This window comes from Nothobranchius furzeri, chromosome 9 (genome assembly GCF_043380555.1).
Source record: "Nothobranchius furzeri strain GRZ-AD chromosome 9, NfurGRZ-RIMD1, whole genome shotgun sequence".
Classification (NCBI taxonomy): Eukaryota; Metazoa; Chordata; class Actinopteri; order Cyprinodontiformes; family Nothobranchiidae; genus Nothobranchius; species Nothobranchius furzeri.
In genome coordinates this window covers 53,721,949-53,745,901 of record NC_091749.1, presented here as the reverse complement: position 1 = coordinate 53,745,901, position 23,953 = coordinate 53,721,949, and the positions used below count along the sequence as shown (strand labels likewise).

The 23,953-nt window shown below is 41.3% G+C and overlaps 1 protein-coding gene and 1 long non-coding RNA gene across 2 annotated transcripts in view; one reads left to right on the top strand and one right to left on the bottom strand.

Moving 5' to 3' along the window:
- Positions 1 to 750: 750 nt before the first annotated feature.
- Positions 751 to 23,953, bottom strand: part of LOC107381863 (globoside alpha-1,3-N-acetylgalactosaminyltransferase 1) — a 48,808-nt gene continuing 25,605 nt past the window's right edge. Inside the window, exons 4-11 of the mRNA XM_015953783.3 lie at positions 21,084 to 21,116; positions 19,994 to 20,128; positions 19,769 to 19,877; positions 12,951 to 13,064; positions 12,745 to 12,861; positions 3,277 to 3,410; positions 3,071 to 3,148; positions 751 to 2,978 (exon numbers count right to left, since the gene is read on the bottom strand). Coding sequence (XP_015809269.3) covers positions 2,831 to 2,978; positions 3,071 to 3,148; positions 3,277 to 3,410; positions 12,745 to 12,861; positions 12,951 to 13,064; positions 19,769 to 19,877; positions 19,994 to 20,128; positions 21,084 to 21,116 — 868 coding nt within the window. The 3' untranslated portion in view covers positions 751 to 2,830. The remainder of the gene's footprint in view (positions 2,979 to 3,070; positions 3,149 to 3,276; positions 3,411 to 12,744; positions 12,862 to 12,950; positions 13,065 to 19,768; positions 19,878 to 19,993; positions 20,129 to 21,083; positions 21,117 to 23,953) is intronic.
- LOC139071804 (uncharacterized) lies at positions 7,480 to 9,578 on the top strand. The gene is made up of 2 exons (XR_011521622.1): positions 7,480 to 8,177; positions 8,908 to 9,578. It is a non-coding gene; the product is annotated as an uncharacterized lncRNA (long non-coding RNA).

Sequence of the window (23,953 nt, the reverse complement as noted above, 5' to 3'; positions counted from 1 at the left end):
AATATTATAGACCTTTCGTATTTTACCAGTCTCTCTTGTATTTATTTTGTGCTCTATGTTCATTCATTGCCATCCATCCATTATTTCAATCAACCACCAGCCAGTCTACTACTAGTAGAGCACCAAAGAGGGCTAGGTGTCCTCAGCTGTTTAGCCAAAATATTTTAGTCATACAATAACACAATTTCAGGAGAAGGGATGAATTTTAACAAATAGCAACACTGGTGCTCAAAACAAATCATACAAACTTAGATTTCTGAGGATGGTCTGTTTTCTGGCTATAGAAACGTGGCACAAGGAGGATGTGCTTCTCAATGAGAAGACATGAACTGAGGCATATTAGTTGAATCTCTTCGGATTAAATTTGATCTTTTTGGTAAGAGGACACTTTGAAAGGATCAGGTTACTTTAGAGGATAAATAAGTGATAGTGAGGTTGTGGTGTTGGATTTGTAAGAAGATGTGGTGCCATGAAATGTAATTTGAGGAAGGTGAGAGTGCATCTGGGAATATAATCCGAGCATGACACAAAGCACGTGAAGGGTACGGCGAGGTGTGTAGAAGAGCAAGAAACTGAGCAGTTGAATCTGGAGCACCCAAAGAGCTACACTCAGTTTTGAAGGCCTGATCGTTTCCTGCTGAGGAAGTGAAGACTATTCATCTGCTGATGTGGAACTAAAAAAAGGGAACACATATGTGATAGTTGGCAAGTATAGTGAACGACAATGAGCAGAAATAATTTACCCGACGATGAAAAAAATATCTTTTATTTAGTTTCTGTCAATTTATTCATAAAGCACTTAAAAATCAGCAAACCTGCACCAATGTGCTATTCAGCAAAAAGTCAGGATAATAATTAACACATCACCAAGATATCAGTAATAAAACAGCGACGGAGGAATACAAAAATACACAAAAAATGTAATAAAAGGAATTAAACCAAAAGATAAAATTATAAACTGAATATCCAGGGCAAAGAACAAAAAGCATCAGGCTCTGCTTGTTTAAGCAGGGAGTAAAATAGTTTTTTTTTAAGTTTACTTTGAGATCCAGTCGAAACGCTTTTAGATCTTTACGTATTTAAATGTTTTGTTTTAATTTTTTTACATTCACAGTCATTTGGCTTACAGATAAACATTGAAAGACCATAATGTCTACGTATGACTCGGTTGGGTAATGGTGAAGGCACCAGAGGTGTGACCAAATCACTGCATTGCAAGTCACAAGTAAGTCACAAGTCTTTCCAGTCAAGTTTCGAGTCAAGTCCAAGTCAAACAACCAAGTCCAAAGTCAATGATCTGGAAGTCCAAGTCCTTATCTTTGAATTTTCAAGTCATAATCAAGTCATCTGTCCAACTTCAATTTAACAATGATAAATTCCAGAAATAAAGCTTAATTTATTTGCTCAAACAAGCAGAAAGTGCAACTGAATCTGATTATAAACAATGTGCTGCTGCATTTAGCAGTACAAGATCAAACTCAGAACAAAGAATGATTTATGTCCATGTCGTGCAATTTTTGTGCTAAAATACCAAATATGCTCGTCATCAAGTCAACAGGTGCAAGTCAATTCAAGTTGCAAGTCATTGGTGTTAAAGTCAGAGTCAAGTCGTAAGTCTTTATAGATTTTATCAAGTCACGTCACAAGTCGAGTCTGACTCGAGTCCAAGTCTTGTGACTCGAGTCCACACCTCTGGAAGGCACAGTGCAGGGTCTGCATGATTCCAGAAGATGCCTCTCCAGCCTACCTACATCTACACACCTCTATTGGTCTGCATTACTCCACCCAGAGCGTTGGCTTATTCCCAGTCTGGAGCTGGTAATCAACCCATCTCTGGCTGAAGGGTTAGGGTGGCATCAGACTGGGAGTGGCTTTTTGGAACCTAGTTGTTGAAGTCAACATAAGTTTTATTTTGAGTCCTGCTCCTCTTCTAGGGCCACTCAAACTTAGCCATCATAAGATGGCAGCTCAGTCTAGTTAACATAAATTTAAATTACCATTTTTAGTTCATATATTGAACAATGACATTTTGGCAGCTTCAAATACACCCCTGAACAAACAGCTCACACACGAGGCAAAAAATACAAAACAGTAAAAAAAAAAAAAAAACAGTGAAACATGTTCCTTTTGCCAGATCATTGCTGATCGGAAACATCAAAAGACATTTTAATTCTTTTAATTTTATCCTCCCTATACAATACACAGTCTAACAAACAAACCACACCAGTGAATCCAACAAATGAGGTCCTGAGAGTTTAGTGACATCAGTTTCCACCATTTGGTCGTACTTCTGCGTAATTCTTAACCAATTGAGAGATCCTGATCACTTTGATGTCTGCAGATACTTTATCATAATCTGACCACAGGTATTCTGGAGACAGTACTTTGGTTGGTTTGTTGTATAACAAGTACCTGAGTGTAGAAAAGAAAGGCAAGCATACAATTTATGTAATCCTTTACATTAAAAAGTACAATCTGGCTTAACAGCAGCTGACTTTGCCCTAACCCCAGCCCTAATCCTCCATTCTATAAACTGTGCACATAATAGACCAATGAAATGCAAAACTGTTTACAAATGAGGAAATGCTGTAAAACATGCCCACCTTATTGCATCTAATAACCTGCAGCCCTAATTTAAAGGAGATCAGTCCTTGCATTTTCATATAGAAACTGTTTTACACGTGGGTTATAGTTAGTGTAATAAATTAGAAAACCTAAAACTTCAAACATAAACTATATTTTTATTTCTTTCTCCCTACACCCACAGACACACATTATAATAACCCACACCATGACTCCCAACTTGTGAAGTCCTGAGTGTTTGGTGACATCAGTTTCCACCATTTGGTCGTACTTCTGCGTAATTCTTAACCAACTGGGAGATCCTGACCACTTTGATGTCTGCAGGTACTTTATCATAATTTGACCACAGGTATTCTGGAGACAGTACTTTGGTTGGTTTGTTGTATAACAAGTACCTGAGAGTAGAAAAGAAATGACAGATGCACAATTTATGTATTTCTTTAATCTTAGATAGATGATGATGTTGGTAAGTTGTGTAACACTGTACCTGTTAAGGTGACTCTCCTCCTGCCACACAGCTTCAATGTTGTTTTTAGCATCTTCCTGTGACTGTTCGTAGCAGTACCTGACAAAATACCAGAGAGGAAACAGACTAATCACAGCTGCTGGCTGCATTAATAATGACATAAAATAACCATAGTTTTGAAAACAAAGTGTTTTTTTAAGGCCAGAAATATAAATTAGTGTTCCTACTTGACAAGCTTGTACATCTCCTCCAGATATCCACCCCAGACAGCAGCAGTGTAATAGTAGTCTCCTTCACCAGCAGGGATGTAGGCCTTGGACAGCGGCCGACGCTCATAAGGAAAGCTGTCTCTAGCTGTGTTCTAAGTGGGAAATAAAGGACAAAAGAAAAATGGGATGTTTGAATCATTTGGAAGTAGGTTTCTACATAAAAAATCATAAACATTTTGTGGCGTGCCGCCAAGTAAACCATCACCTCCATCATGGTAAAAAAAATCATAACTCCATCCCCAACATCCAGGAACCATCCCGCTCCAGTTTTTCTAAGGAGGATTTGGTCTGCAGTTATCACCAAGCTCCTGTGAAAGATGTCCCCAAAACACCTGTGATCACACCCTTCAGCCTTTCTTAGTTTTTATTCATGCTCTTTGGTCTTAAAGGTGCAGCCCAAACCTTTCAGTTCTTGATAATTTCTTTTTTGCTCTTTGTTTTTGTCTGTTTGGATTACATATTGATCGCCAGCTAATTGTTGAGCAACATTTGGACCGTCTGCACCAGGTTTTTCTGCATTTGATGGAGGATAGTCTGAATATCGAACCACCTAAATGCTAATTAGGATTGGAAGGGATTAACTTTCTGGACCACTGCATTCCTGCCAGAATCGCAATTCCATTGCTTGTTAAAGTACAAGCTTGGTTAAACTTTCCATGACCACATATGGTTAAAGCCTTGCAGAAGTTCATGCTTACAGTGAGGCTAACCCCTTCTTTCCACCGGAGCTGTCAGCAGCATGTTACTGCAGCAGCACGTCTTGCTCGCGTAAGCTGCTGCTTGGCCCTTCCCACGAGACGCGAAGCAGCAGGGGAGCAGCTGTCACCGACAGAGCACGAAGTCACACGAGTGACTTTGTCAGTAAACACAACAGCAAGCAGGAGAAAATTACAACATGGCTCCAAAAGGTTTGCGTTTTATGTTCCGTCCGTTTTATAATCGCCAATACGGACCTGAAAAACAAAGGAGACCGCTAGCTAGGTGATAACTTCTCATGGGGCCGCACAGTTAGTAACTTTTTTTTAAAGTAAAGGAACCGGAAGGCAGTACGTTTCTTTATTCTGAAACTCTCGGGAGCTTCGCTCCATTTCCGCGTCCGATTTCCTGTCTTTCCTTCCCCAAAAATGTTGAACTTGACCCGTTTCAGAGGCGTTGCACGTAGAAAATAGAACCGGCGCGTAAAGGCCGCGACATGCTGCTCCTGAGACGCGGCTGACTCGCACTGCTGCCGGCTCTGGTGGAAAAGGTTCTGTTGACCACAGCGGTTCCTATCAGCAGCTATGACGTGCTGCTGCAGTAACGTGCTGCTGACGGCTCCGGTGGAAAGAAGGGGTAAAGCTGCATTAGCTGGCCCCGCCATGTTTGTCCACCCCTCTCCATCTACTCCACGACTGATGTCCAATGCATTGGATGTGGCAGTGCAGTTGACTGGCCAGCTCGACTACACACCATTTTCGTATTCCTCCTTGAAGGAAGTCTGTTCCCTGCATGTTACATCTCCCTCTGGAGTCTACGAGGTTCTGAGAGGGATGTCCAATATTTAGACTTTTCTGTGATGTTCCAGTGACTAAAGGCAGCTTATTGTACGGTTTTGGAGTGTCACCAGGGTAACTATAGAGCTCCGGACCCCACGTGACTCTCAGTTAGTGGACGCCATTTTGGCATGCAAAAAAGGTAAACAAACACGGATGTAACCATGAACATGAACGGGATCCGCTTGGATTTTACTTCGTCGGAGCTTACTTCACACTTTAAAACAGAAGAAATCGTTTTATATAGTCAGAAATTAAATATACTAAACATGTCCGACCCTTACCGTGCCCCTGGGATACTTTTGAAAAATGCCAGAAGCTGTCGTAGCGGACCTCTTACCGGCACAACACCGGACCTGACCGGGGAACCCCTTGGGATTTACCCGGAGGAGCTGGCTCCGGCGGCTGGGGAGAGGGAAGTCACGCTACTGCCCCCGCAACCCGACTCCGGATACGCGGATGAAAATGGATGGATGGACGGACAAATAAAAGATTTACACGTAAGTAGTCTCGGTGAGACAGATAATAGCAATCCAAAGTGCTTTTTATGTGTGATCTGACAATTGATCAACCATTGCTTAAAAATTAAATACAGCTTAGCCGGTTAATTGCTGTCATCATAAAACACGGAAACGGCAGCACGCAGAAATCACGAGGCAACGTTTTACGTGATGTTTACTTGCTGCCATGAGTAATAAGACAGAAAAAGCCACGCCAAAATAAGTTTAGGAAGCCCACTAAGAATCATAATAAAAGCATTTAAAATAAATACCACACACAGTTGAGGAAACGTTGGTTTAAGTACCTGATATGAAGCGGTCGCTGCATAAGTGAAAACCTTTACTCTCGGGATCCCACAGCTTCATTTTAGCTCAGTCACTAGTGCGTTTTATTACAATGATCCAACGTTTGCGGCGCTCCGGATCTTGGGGAATCCTGTAGATGGCTCATTCATTATGTTGTCCGTGTCTGTTCTGCATCCTGGGGCACAACAGGAATCTACCATATTTCCCGTTTGATTGAGTTTTCTGACAATAACAAATAGTCCAGCTGCGGGCTTCTGCATGCCAATATGGTGCCGTTTCGATTTGAACTGTTGCATGCTGGGAGAAGTGACGTCAACTCCCGGAGCTCTATACCACCAACAAAATGTTTACACAATGTCCTGACTGGAGTTCTTTCTTCTACATAACTTAAATTACAACCACAGGGGTGAAAACTAAGAGTGGAAGCTATATTACAAAAAAGTTCAGCTCTGGTTGACTTTAGAGCAGGGGTGTCAAACTCAAACTCACAGGGGGCCGAAATGAAACTCTGGGACGGAGTCGAGGGCCAAACTTAATATTTTTTGAAAAAGTGATGGCAAATTTGCACATTTTCTTTATCAACATATATGCAATTTTGAACCTTTAAATTTGGAAACAAACTTATTTCCGCATTAACACTGAATGTGGAGTAACCAAATTACACACGAGCAAGTCATTTAAAAAAAAAGGCATCAGTGGTATTCATTACTTGTGGTATAATCAGCATTTTAAAAATCTATTCAGGATTTATGTTTTCTTGTTTATTCATTTTTCTTATTTTTTATTCTCCTTATTTTCTCCTGTAATAAGTGTCATCGCTGCTGTGACGTCTAGCTTTCCCCACTTAGGAACAATAAAGGGATTTTCTATTCTATTCATCTATCTGCAGCCTTTCCACTTCCTGTTTACTGTAGGTTAAATCTTTTCTCACGTGCCAACAACAAAATAAAAATATCATTTATCTTAAATGAAAATGCAACAGCTCACCCGTTAACTTTCATGTTTTGGAGCAGAAAAAGAGCATAAAACCAACATATTTAAAACTCAGTTTGTTCCACTGGTTTACTGTGATGCTCACCTGTTCTAGCCAGATACCTGCATCATGGGGTTGATCTGAGCTGAGGAGGAGACTCCTGTTGTTTTGTTCATCTTCATCATAATAATGATAACATTAGATGACAACAGGTGCTCACATAGGTTTGTGCTGATGAACATGTCTGAGCAGCTTGACCACGTTGTTGTGTGTCGGGGAGAAAACACAACGACAGCAGCCACAGAGTCGTGCTGGTTTGAGTGTGTCGCTGTTCACTGGAGTTATATCAGCTCTGTCTGGACGTTAGTTGGAAAACTTTCTCTTTCAGTCGTGAACACATTACTGAGCATCTAGAATCTCCGTTTCTGGGCTTCAATGTCAGAAAATAGCTGAGTGAACTCGGCACTGAGTGAGAGGAGTGTTTCGTTTGTCCGAGACAGCGGAGCTGCACACCGGCAGCAGGCGCTGGAAAAAACACAAAGGAGGGGGCACGTCGGCTCCGCGCTGACGCTGCAAAGCATCATGGGAGTTGAAGTCTTTGCGGTAAAATCGGCCAGCGGGCCAGTTTTAATATATTTTTGATATTTATCTCGCGGGCCACATAAAAATGCTCCGCGGGCCTTGAGTCTGACATATGTGCTTTAGAGCAGTGGTTCCCAAACTTATTTAGCCGCGCACCCCCTTCTATGTCCCGACCATGTCGACAACCCCCCCCAGCCCCCACATCAGGGCATGGCTCTATATATATATATATATATATATATATATATCAGTCGTCATGGGGGTGGGAACATCATGCTTTGGGGCTGTTTTTCTGCTAAGGGGACAGGACGACTGATCCGTGTTAAGGACAGAATGAATGGGGCCATGTATCGTGAGATTCTGAGCCCAAACCTCCTTCCATCAGTGAGAGCTTTGAAGATGAAACGTGGCTGGGTCTTCCAACACGACAATGATCCCAAACACACCGCTCGGGCAACAAAGGAGTGGCTCCGTAAGAAGCATTTGAAAGTCCTGGAGTGGCCTAGCTAGAGCTGAAACAACTAATCGATTTAATCGATTATAATCGATTATTAAAATAGTTAACAACTTTTTTAGTCATCGATTAGTTGTTTAATAATCATATTTTACCGCATAAAGTCTATTTTTTACCACAATCTGACATCGGTTACAAGCTGTTAAATTTGCCGCCAGTGTGTGGCAGTAATGAGCCACTGATCTACCAGTGGAGCCGTAGAAGAAGAAATGAGCCAATGGGTGCCCTCGGTTTTCATGACGTATCACGTTACTGACGCTCATCTTGCTGTGAGAAAATGGCGGAACAAGAGGAAATACGGAAGAAAAATAGAAGCGACAAAACTGAAGAGAAACCCCGGACAAAAACCTCACGAGTATGGGAGCACATTTGAGACGAAAGCATGTGGGGGCTGATGCAGCAGAGGAAGAGCACCGCGGTCAAGTGAGCCGTCATTTGGAAGAGCCAGCCCGGTAAGTAACAGAAAATAAACAAGCTGGACTTAGTGTTTTAGCTGAGTTCGTTATAGTGGATGTTAAACATGTTTTTTTGCCGCGTCAGTCTGCGGTGTTCTACTTCTGATTGACTAGATGCAATCGTGAATCTCCTCCGTGTTGTGTATCATGCGCTTGCCAAATTTAGCACGTCTGTTTATAAGAATGTTCTCGTTAAGAGAAAAACGGCACAAACCCATAACTATGTTCCTCATTCAAAAAAGGACAACTCCGCGGAGAAAAATATACAGACAAGCTGTGTCCAGGTGAATATAACGCGGCATAGTTGTACACTTTCAATTTTTAAATACAGGAGAAATTCAGAAAAAGTCATTTTTTTTACTATTAAAAGGCTGTTTTACTATCTAACGCTGTAAAACGCCTCACAACACATTTTTATCATGTTTCTTAAACAGTATTACACAAAATAAACATTTTTCACATTTCTCTGGCTAATTTAAACACTCCCGACTCAAAGTAAAAACCTCATGAGCTTCTTACTTAGAGCTTTTTAATAGTAAAAATGTTTTACTTTTTTTCTGAATATCTCCTGTTGCGGGCTATTTTGTAGAACGTAACCCTCAAAATAAATGATCACTGTATATTGTTAATTAATTCAAATAATATAATATTGATTTAGTGTTGTAGTGTGTGTGCTGCTTTATTTTATATGTGTACTTATTTCAGTCTATTTGTGTTTCTTATGCAGAAAAAAACAAGCAACGATGGACAACTACATGGGGAAGAAGACACTCACCCCCCAGCAATTCATACCACTTACAAACTCTATTCTAAACATGCTGGTAAAAGACATGAGGCCACTATCCATGGTGGAAGGAGCAGGCTTCCAGCTAATGCTAAAAATTATTCTGGACTGATATTTTGCACTGTTTAGCTCATTTTATACTGCTGACTGTGTTCATGTGCAATAAAATAGATTGCAGTCAACTGCACAATTCTCTTATGGTTTTTTGTTCTTAACTGAAATGCATCCATCACTTGTATAGGTTAAATAGCTAAACAATAACAAACCGATTAATCGATTAATCGAAAAAATAATCGACAGATTAATCGATTATGAAAATAATCGTTAGTTGCAGCCCTAGGCCTAGCCAGTCTCCAGACCTCAACCCCATAGAAAATCTGTGGAGGGAGTTGAAAGTCCGTGTTGCTCGGCGACAGCCCCAAAACATCACTGCTCTCGAGAAGATCTGCATGGAGGAATGGGCCAAAATACCAGCTACTGTGTGTGCAAACCTGGTAAAGACCTCTGTTATTGTCAACAAAGGTTATGTTACAAAGTATTGAGTTGAATTTGTGTTATTGACCAAATACTTATTTTCCACCCTGATTTACAAATAAATTCTTTAAAAATCCTGCCATGTGAATTCAAGAATTTTTGTTCACATTCTGTCTCTCACAGTTGAAGTGTACCTATGATGTAAATTACTGAACTCTGTCATCATTTTAAGTGGGAGAACTTGCACAATCGGTGGCTGACTAAATACTTTTTTGCCCCACTGTACCCATGAGGTTCACTTTTGCCTCAGACCGACTTTTTGCTGTTTTATGGTGTGGCTGAATCTGCGATCCGCTGCCATGCAGACTGGAATAACAAATGCAGCAGTAACATGATTTATGGTCAGGGTCGGAGCGGACCCGACTTTAATACGTCATCTAATATCTTAATTTGACCTGGAATGAAAAATGTTATAAAACCTCTTAAAAGTTTTTATCATGGAGGAGGCAACGCTCATTTCTGTCTTCAGTCTGACGGCGCGCCGGAGTTTGCGCAGCGTGCATGCTTACTGAATCTGTGTGTGTGTGTGTGTGCGCGCGCGGCACAGCTCCATGAGCCGCTCAAGTCACTGCGTCTCGTTACTGGCACTATTTAAACCAATGTTGTAAAATTACTTCTGCCCAGCCCAGATGTGCTCACTTGTGCACCCGTGAGCCGTGGTTCTGCTGGAACGCGTCTGACCTCTGACAGACGCACTCTGAATTTCAGATCTTCGGCACGCTGTTAATAGCCTAAATGGGAATCATTTCTTGATTTATTTTGTTACATCCACAATGTTCTGTGTGTGAGGTTTACAATGTCAGAACACCTGCATGAGACAGGGTGTTCATTACAATCTGCCAGAATGACTCGCCACCTTCAGATTCCTCCAACACCGATAAAAATGATCAAATACGGAACATATCGGCGTGCGCAGGCCAGAGAGCTGAAGCTCGGCGCGTTATTATTATGAAGTTAGGGCACATGCGGAGGACAGGCACACGCGCAAAAATATACTTGCTTTTAATTACATTTATTGTGCCCACTTACTTTTTTTTTAGGCCCACCCACAAATGAGTTTCTGGCTACGCTAATGGTGACATATGACAGACTTCTCTGAGCTCCGCAGCCATTACACTTTTCACCTCACGCACCCCCTAGCGGCAGCTCGCGTACCCCCTAGCGGCACCACACTTTGGGAATCCCTGCTTTAGAGCATCCAAAATGGTCAAAGGGTTAAATAAAAGGAAACTAGTTCCTTTAAAATCTTACCCAAGCTCATGTCTAAAATAAACAAAGTTAAAGGCCTGAAAATAAAGGCCTTTAAGGACTCTGATGGTAACTAAGGGCTTAACTCAAAATGATGCTTTTCTAAAAAGAGTAAACAATAAGCCACAACATGTAAAGGAAAGGGCTCTCCTTAATAGAGCAAGAGGGTAGAGTTAGCTTAAACCCAAACAACCAAAGGCCAGTGCTCTCCTCTTAAAACAGATACAAACAAAAGAACCACAAAACAGGCTCCCAGCTTTAAGAGATTTAAACAAACTGAAGTGCCTTGGGACAAGAGCTTGAAATCCTAAAGAGCACAAGAGCTCGAATGTCTTAAAGAGCTAATTAATCAAAGTTGCAAATTACTCCAAAGAGACAAAAGGAAGGCAGCTAGTTTAACAAAGTCTCCAAATACTCAAAAAGTGACTAATCCAACACCTGAGCTCTCTCCCTGACTGAACCATCTCAACCAACTCCTCTCTCTGAATGAGAGTTCAGCAGCTCCTTAAGTAGCAGCTGCAGCTGATAAGCTTGATGGGGAGCCGCTGGGAGGAGCCTTCAGCAGGCTTCACTGCATGGAGCTGAACCTGACAGGAAAATAACAGGTACTAGTACAGAGCTGAACAGCAGCAATATGGTAAGAAGCCAGGAAGGTGTGAGGGTTTACCCCTGGGGTTGTAGCACTGCGTACATCGATCAGAACCCTGGTCTGCATGCCAGCAGTGAACTGCAGTTTTGGAGTTTATGATGGACATTCAGTATATGGCTGCAAGTGCATTGTGGTGGGTGACTGTCATGCACTTTGATCTTTCCAGTTTATGTTTGCATCGATTTTGCAGCTATGGCAGCTGACCAGCACAGACATTTGCTAGCTCCAGAGTGACTAGGCCCATGGGCCTGACGTTGGGAGAAAGCCAATACAGAAGAGTCAGACCTTGATCTGTGATATTCGGGGTTGCCCTCGCCCCCTGATCCCAGCTTTGTGGCAACGCTTTGTATTTGACTCCCCACATTCCCCGTCCCACCCCAGGGTTAGGGCCTTAGTCGAGCTGGTTGGGTCTTTGCATTTATGTTGCCCATCCAAGTAAAGGATGTGAACGAACCTAAGTCCTCTGTCGTCATTGTATTCCTCCACAGTATTACCCAGTGCAGCTAGCTTCCTGAACAACCTTTAGTCAGAGAAATAAAACATATTGCAAGGACTGATGAGCTTCCAGCTGATCCACATAGAGCTGAGACCAAAGTGGGTAGCTGCCTTCTTTTATATAGATTTTTATGATTAGTTTTTTAACTTTAGTTTTCTTGGTTTTAAAGAATTACACTTCCAATGAGAATTTTAAACACTTAACAGTCCTTGTTGTGTGTCACTAAAAGACATTACATACAGTGGGTCCTTGCTATAATACGGTTCACCTTTCATGGCACTTTTACGGATGTTTGTGTGAAATTTTGTGTTTTGTTGTTGTTGTTTTTACAGCGCATTGTTCTGTTTTGTACAAAATGAAGCTGACTACTTTGCGGATGTCACCTATTGCAGGTTATTTTTAGAACGAAACTCCCGTGATAAACGAGGGACCACTGTATTTCCATAAGTGTGACTCACACAGCCCTGTACTGGTTGCTACGGTCTTGATACAGATTCAACAATGCATCCCACTTGTGATTGGGCCTCATACTAGCCGTTAGCTTATCAGTCCTGTTGGAAGAAACCTTTCACTCTTAAAATACTACAGTGCATAAAATATTATTCTAATGATTTATAACTTTTGTACAGAAACACTAAAACATGGCCAAAATAGCCTTTTAGCTCATCTCCACAAGGGAGAACAATGATGTGATGATTAGATAAGAAGGTGTTTATTTGTAAAATTTGACCACAGTACTAAGTAAAGCAGATTAGATTTAAAGAGCAACAAGAAGTGGGAAATGTATTCTACCATTTTAAGGTTTTTGTTAATTTAAAGTGATTTTGATTGAAGGGTAGAATAAAGGTGAAACCTTGTAGTATCCTCGGTGGAGTACAGCTGACAGACGGCTGAGAGACTCTGCTCCAAACCTGTTGTAGAAAACACTGTCGATGTCCATCATGAAAAGATAATCTGCCTCATCACGGATCTGAAACCATGGTTAAGGTGAAATAAATACAGGTAAATAGACTAAAACAGAAACTTCCTCAGATTATTCTGAGTGTAGACAGCATCTACCTGTTGTTCAATGGCGACGGTGGCCCACTTCATCCGACCAAGAACAACGTCCTGCCACCGGCTGGCAGGAGGGACCGATAGGATTGTGATGTTTCTGCCTGTACCCATTTCAATCTGAAAGTCATAGAAATCACAAATAACATCCTCATTTAGTATTTAACAAGAAATTCTGTTTTAATTTTTGAAATGCACAGCAAGTAAATGCACTATATGTGCCAAAAGGTGGTGTGTTTTCCTTACCAGGGACAAAGTCCTAACAGAACTCCAATAATTTGATTTAATCAGTGTGTTGCATGAAACTCAGTGGAGCTGGAAATTATTATTTTTAAAGAAGGTGAATATAAAAAATCTCTGATGAATTTGCTGAAGGAAAAGGGTCGAATTCCTTCTCCAGGTCAGGGACAAGGTCCTGCGTCAAGTGGAAGAGTTTAAGTATCTCAGGGTCTTGTTCACAAGTGAGGGAAAGATGGAGAGTGAGATCAACAGGTGGATTGGTGCTGCGTCTGCAGTACTGCGGGTGTTGTACTGGTCTGGCGTGGTGAAGAGAGGCGTGTATTTGAGCCGGCCAATCAGTCGTAGTGGTCGTGTTTGCCTGGCCCTGAGCAGACCAATAGAGGATAAGGGTCGAAAAAATGCCTGGTAGGACAGTGAAAAGTACCAGGCCACCCAGGTATGAAAACAATACGGCAATTCGGGCAGGGCCAAGCGGTACCAGATGTGAAACCCCTATGTATGTCTCTCTGCTGGCCAGGGAGCACTTTGGGATTCACCTGAAGGAGCTGGCCCAGGTGGCTGAGGAGAGCAAAGTCTGGGCCTTTCTGCTTAGTTTGCTAACTCACAACCTGACCCTGGATAAGCGTTTCACGAGTGAGGGAAAAATGGAGAGTGAGATCGATTGGTGCTGCGTCTGCAGTGATGGGGGCGTTGTACCGATCTGTGGTGGTGAAGAAAGGGCTGAGCCAGAAGGCAAAGCTCTCGATTTACCGGTTATCTACGTTCCTACCCTCACCTATGGTCACAAGCTTTGGATAGTGACCGAAAGAACGAGTTTGCGTATATAAGCGGCCAAATTGAGTTTTCTCACATGTTCCCTCTCCTACATTAGTTGGTGATCCAGTGAATTAAAACATTAGGAATCCTAGTATTTTAACTCACAGCTTCACCAGTGTGTTTTTCCTGTTTGTGAGACGAACCCCTCCTCCATAACCAGGTTACTGGTACGGAAGCCTGGAAAAGCCAAAATTCCTCAAACGTTTTTTGTCCCTACTGGCTGATATGAATTATTATAATAGAATAGAGTAAATGTTATTAGTCCCACAGTGGGGACATCCACTCATTACAGCAGCACACACACTTAGAGACACAGATTACAGGTAAAACTGATTCCAGCCATGTTTGCTTTGATAACTTCAATAACTTCATGCTAATGACCCACATGAACATAATCCTCTGTTTAGTGGATGCAACTATGAAGTTAGCTTAACATGATAGATGTTTTTTCTTGGAAGGAAAATAACTAACTAACTAGCTAACCCTAAAAAGTCCGTGGGGTTAATGTGTAACTACATTGATCTCTATCTGTATGTTCACTAGCCCCCTACCCACATTACGCCCAACATTTAACCCTCACCCTTAATTTCCACCTCTAACCCTAAGATCGGTGGATCTAAGGCATTAGTCTCTATTGGTATGTACCTGGTCTCCTACCCATTTTGGGCTTTAAAATCTAACCCTCACCCTAGAGTCCTACCTCTAACCCTAAAGTTCGTGGCTCTAATACATTAGTCTCTAGCTCTAGGTGACTAGTCCCTTACCTATCTTGAGCCGAAAGGCTAACCCTCACCCTAGGATTCCAGTTCTAATCCTAAGATCCTTTAGTCTAACGCGTCATTACATGTGGTTTTATCGTTATGTTTAATAAGCTCCTACACTCTCTACACTTAACATTTAAATCCTCATCTTAAGATAGTTTGTTATAAAGGTATTTGGCACCACACTAGAAACCATTCTCTTTCGGATCTCATCTCTTTGCCTCTCCCCTTCCCTCTCTCATACACTTTGGATTTGAAATTGGGTGGACCATGGTCAGCCGATTCCGGCTCGGATGTGGTTGACATTACACCATGACACCATATCTGGTACCTGTTCCGGGCCAGTTTTTGTTCCAACCTAGTTTTTTTCTTTATTCTTCTTTATTTATTCTAATTTTTTCTACTTCTTAGTGTTCCTTTATTATGTCCTTTACTTTTTCCCTACTCTGCTGTTTTACTCTTTATTGATATGAACCAACGATTGGGGAGGGGTTCCAGAGTGACACGCGACGGCCCGTGCATTGCCAGTGACTCCCCATTCAAACTGTTTTGGTTAATTTACCAATTCAGGGGGAACTCACTGAGATTTATCTACTCCATCTACTCCCTCTAACTAACTAAATAACTAACTAATAACAACAGGAGGCATCTGGTCATGATGCCTCCTGGACGCCTCCCTGGTGAGGTTTTCCGGGCATGTCCAAATGGGAGGAGGCCTAAAGGTAGACCCAGGACACGGTGGAGGGGCTATGTCTCTCACCTGGCCAGGGAACACCTTGGGATTCCCCCGGAGGAGCTGGCCCAAGTGGCTGGGGAGAGGGAAGTCTGGGCCTCTCGACTTAGGCTACTGCCCCTGCGACCCGACTCCGGATAGGTGGATAAAAATGGATGGACGGATGGAAATAATAACTGGTAATTTTATGAATGACATGATATTGCCCACCCCTAGATAGAATAAAAAAAATTACATTAATTATAATTAAAAGTTCCTGTGTGACATTTGTGACATGGAGCTGTAACTCTTCACTGCTGACAGACAGACAGACAGACAGACAGACAGACAGACAGGCAGGCAGGCAGGCAGGCAGGCAGGCAGACAGACAGACAGACAGACAGACAGACAGACAGACAGACAGACAGATAGATAGATAGATAGATAGATAGATAGATAGATAGATAGATAATGTGAAGAAGTTCAGGAAAGTTGGATGTTAAATTGTCCTCACGAAAAGAAAATTTGTATTAAACAAAGGTCAATTCCCTCTGTAAAGTCAGAGGTACGGAAGATGATTAGGGCCAGTGAAAAGAAAAAAAAAAGAAAAGAAAAGAAAGAGAATTCTGACTTTTTTCCCTGAATTCCCTGAACGGTCGGCGAATAGTCCGCTCCCAACCCCATGACCCCATCTCACTCTTTGAAATGTTCAAAGGTTGGCAGCCCTGAGGGTTCAGTGTTAGATATCTTCCTTTCAGAATAAGCCAATGTGACAAAAAAACAACGTTTTTTCCCCCCAGCATGGCTTCGTCTTACCCACTCAGCAATGGCACCACACCTATATGAAAACCGCCATGTAGAACTGAATCATATAGGGCATTTTTAAGACAGGAAAACATTATTTTAGAAAGTATCTGACTGCTCAGTTCTGGTAAAACTTGTTCTCGTTTTGGGTTTTAGCAAGATGTTTGTCAAGGTAAATACTGAATTTAGTGATGATGACTCATTTGTTTAATCTTAGAGTTTTTTTCCTCCTATAGAATGAATAGTTAAATATTTACTTTGTAAATGGTGTTTCATTTTGGAAGTCATATTTTGTACAAATTTTGATAGTTAAATATTAGTGATGGAGGAGGTGCTCATTTAGAAAACAGAATATTACTTCCTGGTTGTTATCAGTTCAAACTGGTTGCATCGAAATCGTGCTCTGGTTCAAGTCCTGGAGAATTGGGTTTTCCTTAAGTCATGTGACAAATGTTCTCTTTTTTTCTCAGGATCTTGGAGTTTTGTTCACAAGTGAAGGAAAAAAGGAGCGTGAAACCGACATGCAGATTGGTGCTGCATCTGCACTGATGCAGGCATTGTACCAATCTGTTGTGGTGAAGGGAGAGCTGAGCCGGAAGACAAAGCTCTCGATTTACCGATCGATCTGCGTTTACCCTCACCTATGGTCACGAGCTTTGGATAGTGACCAAAAGAACGAGATCACGAATACAAGTGTCCGAAATGAGTTTTCTCCGCAGAGTGGCTGGGCTCTCCCTTAGAGATAGGGTGAGAAGCCTGGTCATCCGAGAGGGGCTCGGAGTAGATCCGCTGCTCCTCCACATCGAGAGGAGACAGTTGAGGTGGCTCAGGCATCTGGTCAGGTTGCCTCCTGGACACCTCCCTGGTGAGGTTTTCTGGGCACGTCCAACTGGGAGGAGACCCAAGGGAAGATCCAGCATACATTGGAGGGACAATGTGTCTCGTCTGGCCAGGGAACGCCTTGGGATTCCTCCGAAGGAGCTGGCCCAAGTAGCTGGGGAGAGGGATGTCTGGGCCTATCGGCTTAGGCTGCTGCCCCTACGACCCCGACTCCGGATAAGCGAATAAAAATGGATGGATGGATGGATGGATGGATGTGCCCTTTTTTATTTCGTGATTATAAAGCGGCATGACATTGATTGCAGTACAGAGTAACTAGACTTTTGAATAGAAGGATTTATGAGCTGGCATTGAGTAGACTCAGTATTTATTTTAACTTGATTTTATCTTTGTTTTGTATCTTATTTTAATCTAATATTTTTAGTGTTTTATTTTAAAGCTGCTATAGCAAATTTACAGAACGAGCTAGGTTTTGAATACAAACACGGTCACTGAACACTCACCCCTCTCCTCAAGTTTCTTACCTGAGATGCTTTACACTTCTGCTGGAACCAGAAACCCGCGATGCCAGAGCAAACGAGAGTGCGCTAAACACCAGTCGCTGTGTTCCACCCCAAACGTCTTTTGTTGTCCGTGACTTCAAATGGTAATGTCTTTATGGGACTCTGGTAGTTTGTCCTAAAGTTGAAGTGGTAGCAGCTGACTGTTTCTCCTTCTTTGATATTACTGAGCGGAGAACCTCACACACCAGTGGTGTTGTTGCAAAATACACGAGTACGTGATGAGTGGGGGATCCAGGGATGTGCTGCGGTTTGGCCAGACAAACTGGATGGTCCAATGGTTACCTTTGTTCAGAAAGCTACTATTGTTAGAGGTTTTTAGACATATGTGAGAGAAGTACTTCATTTTTTATAATATATTTAGCCATACTATGTTAGAATAATGTTAAGAGGTATGAAACAAAATGTTTTAAGCAAATTTATTTTCCCAACTGGCAATTGTAGCCATTTCCCCACCTTAATCTTTGCACTTTGTGTCATGTTCTGTGTCCCTCTGTCCCCAGCCTCCTCCTGTTCTCCTCCAGGTTCTCCTGCTTAGTTCTTTCCCCATTTAGTTCATTGAATGCACCTGCCTTCCCTCCAGATCACTCACACCTGTCACCTGTTCCTCTGATCTCCTCCCTCTGTGTTTAAAAGCCGTCTTGTCCCCCCGGAAATGGTCGGTCGATTGTTGTCAGTCAGCGTTGTTATGTTCCCTCGTCAGGTTCTAGTCTTTGTGCTCATTATTCAGCTTATTATTTATTTATTTATTTGTCTTTCAGTTTTCTGGATTTGATTCCTTCATCTAAGTTATTTTTGTTGCCACCTTAATAAAATAATTTTACCTTTTTTCAACTGCTCTTGCCTCGAGTCATTCTGGGCGTCTGCGTTTTGGGCCCTACCTCCTCCTGCTCAGCGTGACACTTTGATCAGCAACAGCTTTTGTAAATGTGCTATAAAAAACTGCCCTTAAGTCATCCACTATGTGCACCACACCTGTTCACCTGTGCAGCAATAAAGCTCTTATCATCTGTGATGTCTGAAACTTATAAAGGAAATCAAATACAATAAAAACCTGTTTAACCTCTTTTACCAGTGCAAGGTCCCGGCAGGCTTTTCTGATTCTCTCAGTTGCTCATTTCATGTTTTAGTCGGTAAAATAAATGAACTATGAGATTAATTATTTACAAATTAGAACATCATTTTTTGATCATGCTTTAAATACTTATTCTGAACCACATGATTTCACAACAAATCGACCATCTTTGATCAGTTTTCTTGAAATAATCTTTTTATGGTCTAATTTTATGTAACAAAACACATCACTATAAGTGTTAATACACACCAAACAAGCTATTTCTAACCCAAAACATGTTCCCCATTGTGAAGGAAAGTGTTGCTTTGAAGTAAATTTGATATTTTTCAGTTTCAAAATTTATACTTTTTAAAACCACTTTTAGAGACCAGCGTGCTGCAGCTATGGGTCTAATCTATAAAAATGGTTGACTGACAATGCAAAAGTTTAGCATCTTTTGAAAAATATCTCTTATTGAACTGTTCTGACTGTCAAACGTATTTATAGAAATCAAATTATGAAAAATCCTCTTAGTAACATGATTCAAATATAAAGACAGAAACTTCAAAAGGAAACTTAAAGTTTTTGAACTTTAATTAAATTTAGCGACTTCTTAAGAAAATGGAACTGGGAGTTAGAAAAATGTAGAAAGTGTTTTATGTAAAAAAGTAACTGAGCAGAGCTTATTTAGCTTATAGTTAACAAGCAGCAGCCACTTTATCCCTGTCGACAGACAGAAGAGAGTAGAAAACACCCAACTGGTTGTATATTTGTTGTAGGATTAGGTTTATTATTCATTTAATTAGTTAATGATTTTGCATGTTAATTTGTTTTGTGGTGTGTTGTGATATAAATTGTAGGTATGTCTTACTTTATTAAAAAAACGAACAATATCCATTTTGTTTATGGTCAAAATCTATCAGTACTTCCTACAATGGAAGAATAATACAAAACTCTATTTTTTCCGTATTTGTTCCCAAATAAACAATGATCAACTCTGCAAAGAACAAAATTAAAGTTAATTAAAAAAAACTCACCTCAGGAACTTCTTTCTCATTGTCTGTGAAAATATAGTAAGTTACTCTGAAGCCAACAAAGAAGAACTTTTCACCCGTCTCAAGAAAGCCCTTCAGAAAACGTGTGTATCTGTTCAGAAAAGATGGAGATAAGCAGAGAGAACAACAAATTAACAAAAGAGGGGAAGTAAACAGCCGCTAGTATTCAGGACAGCTAATGGAGGTATATAAGTTCTGTGGACATACTTGCCAACAGCAAAAACCACCACAGCTATTCTTGGGTCCATTTTCTTGTAGATCGCATCAATGACCACTGGATCAAAGGTCCCTTCCCAGACCAAAGGAACATTCCAGTTTGTCACTGAGTTCACATCAGTGCGACTTGGAAAACAATCAAATATAAAAATCATTATATCATTCAAAATTTATGAAAAGACCCTCTGTCATTCGGACTTCCTCATCCTGAGGGCCTAAAATCTGGATTTGTTTTCTAAAATGTTCCCTAAGTTTTGAGTCAATCATGTTTTTTTGTTTGCAAGTCTTCTTAGGCCCTGTCCACACGTAGTCGGGGATCTGCCAAAACGTAGATATTTTTCTACGTTTTGGCCTGTCATCCACACAAAAACGGATCTTTTTAAAAACTCCGGCAAAAGTGAAGATCTGCGTTTTCTCCGTTTTGGGTGTCTGCGTGTGGACAGACAAAACCGGAGTTTTAAGGTTCGCAACGTCACTTTCCGCGACAAAAAAATGCTGACATCACGTGTGCGACCTGTGTTTACACTAGCCGACAGCATGGATGCCCTCAGAGCTGCGCTCGCTTTATCAATTGTCCAAGCGCTTTTTGCTTGTTTGTTTTTGCAAACGGAATTACTGCTCCTTGCGGAAGACCACAGACAAAGGACGAGGTTAAGAACGGGAGAAGTACTGCCACCTACAGGTCTGGCATGTCCTTAACAATGTATTTATCCGGGTACGTGTGGACAGAGTTTTTTTTTAAACGAGGTGGTGTGGATGCAAGTTTTTTTATTCGTTTTTTTAAAGACCCGGCTACGTGTGGACTAGGCCTTATTTATGTGACTGAAGGTTTTCTGTATTATCTCCACAGGACTGTTTACGTAGAAAAATGTATTTTCTACTTATTTAGCTTCCTGTGTCACTGTTCATTGTCTGACCATATGCCAAGTCCTTCAGTTCCTTAACTGACACCTTTTGCTACAGACCCGAGTTTTTACTTCTATAATTTTATAGTACTTTTTCTTACAGTCTGACGTTTAGAAACAACATTTTAGATGTTTGCCAAAGTCAGTAGTTTCAAAGAAACTGAAATGTTGCTTACCCCTGCTGTGTGCTTGGCTGGGCATATTTGACCCTGGAGAAGAAAAACAGTGAGATTTGACCCATTTTTTACCCACTCAGCACATTCTCAACTTATCCAAAAGATCACATGTTCATTCATCAGGGCTTCAAGTTATAATTGTAGCTTTTTGTTTTTTAATCAGGATTGAGATTTAACATTTTATAGGAACAGCACAAAAATAAAACAATATCATCAACATTTTAAGTGTAATCCCAACAATCACAATCTATCCTGTGTAGGTTTGAACGTCCCTACATGGACTTGAGACTACCACTGGCCATCCACCAAACCAGTCATGCTGAACAATGTTACAGGCAGCAGAACATTCACCACAGCTTCTCCAGACCCTTTGACGCCTATCACAAAATCTCAGAGTGAATTCTGGAGCTTTCTGGCAAATGCGACACAAGCTCCACCACGGTGCTGGGTAATTAGAACAGGGTCATCTTCATGGAATCTGTTTCTACTTGTTTTGGTCAAAGACATTCATCCAATTTGTCCAATGGAGGTTTTCATTATCGCGCTCTGGCAGTACCCATCCTACTCCTCCTTGAACAAATGAGCAGATCCCAGTGGGTTAAATCCTGATAGGATAAAGGCCTTTAATGGCTCTGTCCAGCTCTCCTATCAAGTAACTCTATACTGAAATATCATCCATGCTTAAGAGCAAGGGTTACCAAACTTTTTAGCTTCAGCAAGACGTGTGACCCCAGATTTTTCCGAGGAAACACCATTTGAAGTCACGAACAACAAAAGACATTTGGACCAAGAAAACGGCGACTGATGTTTAGCACTATCTCATCTTCTCTGGCATCACGGGTTTCCGGTTCCAGCAGAAGCGTCTCAGGGAAGATACCCGAGGAGAGGGGTGAGTTATATGTGACCGTGTTTGCATTTGAAAACTAGCTTGTTTGCAGATTTGCTTTAGCAGCTTTAAAAAGATAAATAATTCTGGGCATAAAGAAAACAGCTTAAGCTCGTATTCACATATCAATTTATAACTCTTTTGCTAGAAATAGAGCTTTTAGTTTTATTTCTGGAACTCAAGACCCCGTTGTAGTTCCGACCCCAACTTTGGGAATCGCTGTTGGGAAACACGGCAAACCTGGCGATGCCATCTCGGTGGAGTAGAACTGCCTGTGTCCAGCTGTCTCAGGCTACCAGTAGTAACTCTGGCCTGATATCAAATGCAAAACTACTGAAAAAATGTCAAAGCAATCTGCAAGGGTAAAACATGTCTGTCCTCCACCTACAAACCCTTTCCTGTTTTTGGGGTTGTCACATTGTCTCCCCTTTTTGCACCTGTTGTTTATTTTATAATCACTCAAAAAACTGACACTAACGAACACTCTCCTCAGCTACTTAACCGATTTGATCCCATATTATGATTGAATCCCATCCTTTTGTCTCTTTTGTATTAATGACAGAATGTGTTTCTCAAAATTTGCCCTCAGCAGTAATTTGTAATTTTCTTTGCTCAAATCCAGTAATGTCAAAATCATTATCTGCTGATAGATTTGTGAGTGAATAAAACAGAGAACTTAGTTTGCCAGAGCATTCAAATGCACATTCAAATTTGATTCCATTTGCCTCCTGATTCAACATGCACCATGTGTCACCGTGCAATATAAAAACAGCTGTGAAGCCTTGAGCTCCATCACACTGGAGCCCATTCTTAGATCTCTACACTGGTTACCAGTAAACTACAGAATAGACTTCAAAGTGCTCCTACTAGTTTATAAATCACTCAGTAGCATGGGACCAAAATACAAGTTCGATCTCATTCCTGTATATTCATCCAATAGGGCTCTGAGACTCCTTGGAAACTATCAGCTGGTAGAACCACGGGTCAGAACAAAACATGGTGGAGATGCATTTAGTTACTACGCTGCTCACATATGGAATCAGCTTCCCCTGTAACTCTGTCTTCTCCTTTAGCTCTAAACTGTAATTCCATTTGTTTGTATTTTAATTTGTGTTTTTATGTTGCTTTCATATGTCCTGATAATTGTAAAGCACATTGAATTGCCTCTGTGTTTGAAATGTGCTTTACAAATAAAGCTGCCTTGCCTTGCCATTACATCCTGAAAAAAAGTCCATAGCTGATATCTTCACTGGTATAATAGCTTAGATCCTTATAAATTCAATGCTTTTTATCAATTAAATGTGTTTTGTTTTGAAAATCCATCAGACATGGCATTGTATTGAATCACAAAATGTACTGCAAGATTAAAGTTGAAAAAGCATCCTGTCATGATCCTTGTGTGTGGAGGAGGAGGAGGAGGAGGAGGAGGAGGAGGAGGAGGAGGAGGAGAGAGAGAGATATACTTGGTTGTAGAAACATGGAGTGACTTAACTTGTAATTTAGGTTAGTTTAGGTTAGGATTAGGCATAGTAGAGCCACTGAAATGAATGGAAGTCCACAAAGGGATATAAGTACGTGTGTGTGTGTGTGCGTGCGTGCGTGTGTGCGCGTGTGTGTGTGTGTGTGTGTGTGTGTGTGTGTGTGTGTGTGTGTGTGTGTGTGTGTGTGTGTGTGTGTGTGTGTGTGTGTGTGTGTGTGTGTGTGTGTGTGTGTGTGTGTGTGTGTGTGTGTGTGTGTGTGTGTGTGTGTGTCCTTTTCCTCAGTATTTCTCTTGTAACGGACACACCTGGCACTCATTATCTCATCTCACTCTGAGGATTTATGAGCTCCAGGACAACCACTCCTTGCCAGGGTGGCTAACATTGTCAAATAACTGCCAGCCAGTGGTTTTTGTAACTCTCCACTGTTCTAGTTATCTTACTGTTACACCATGTTTCCAGGTTACAACTTGTCACCACCTCTCAAGTTCTCAGCTATTAATCTT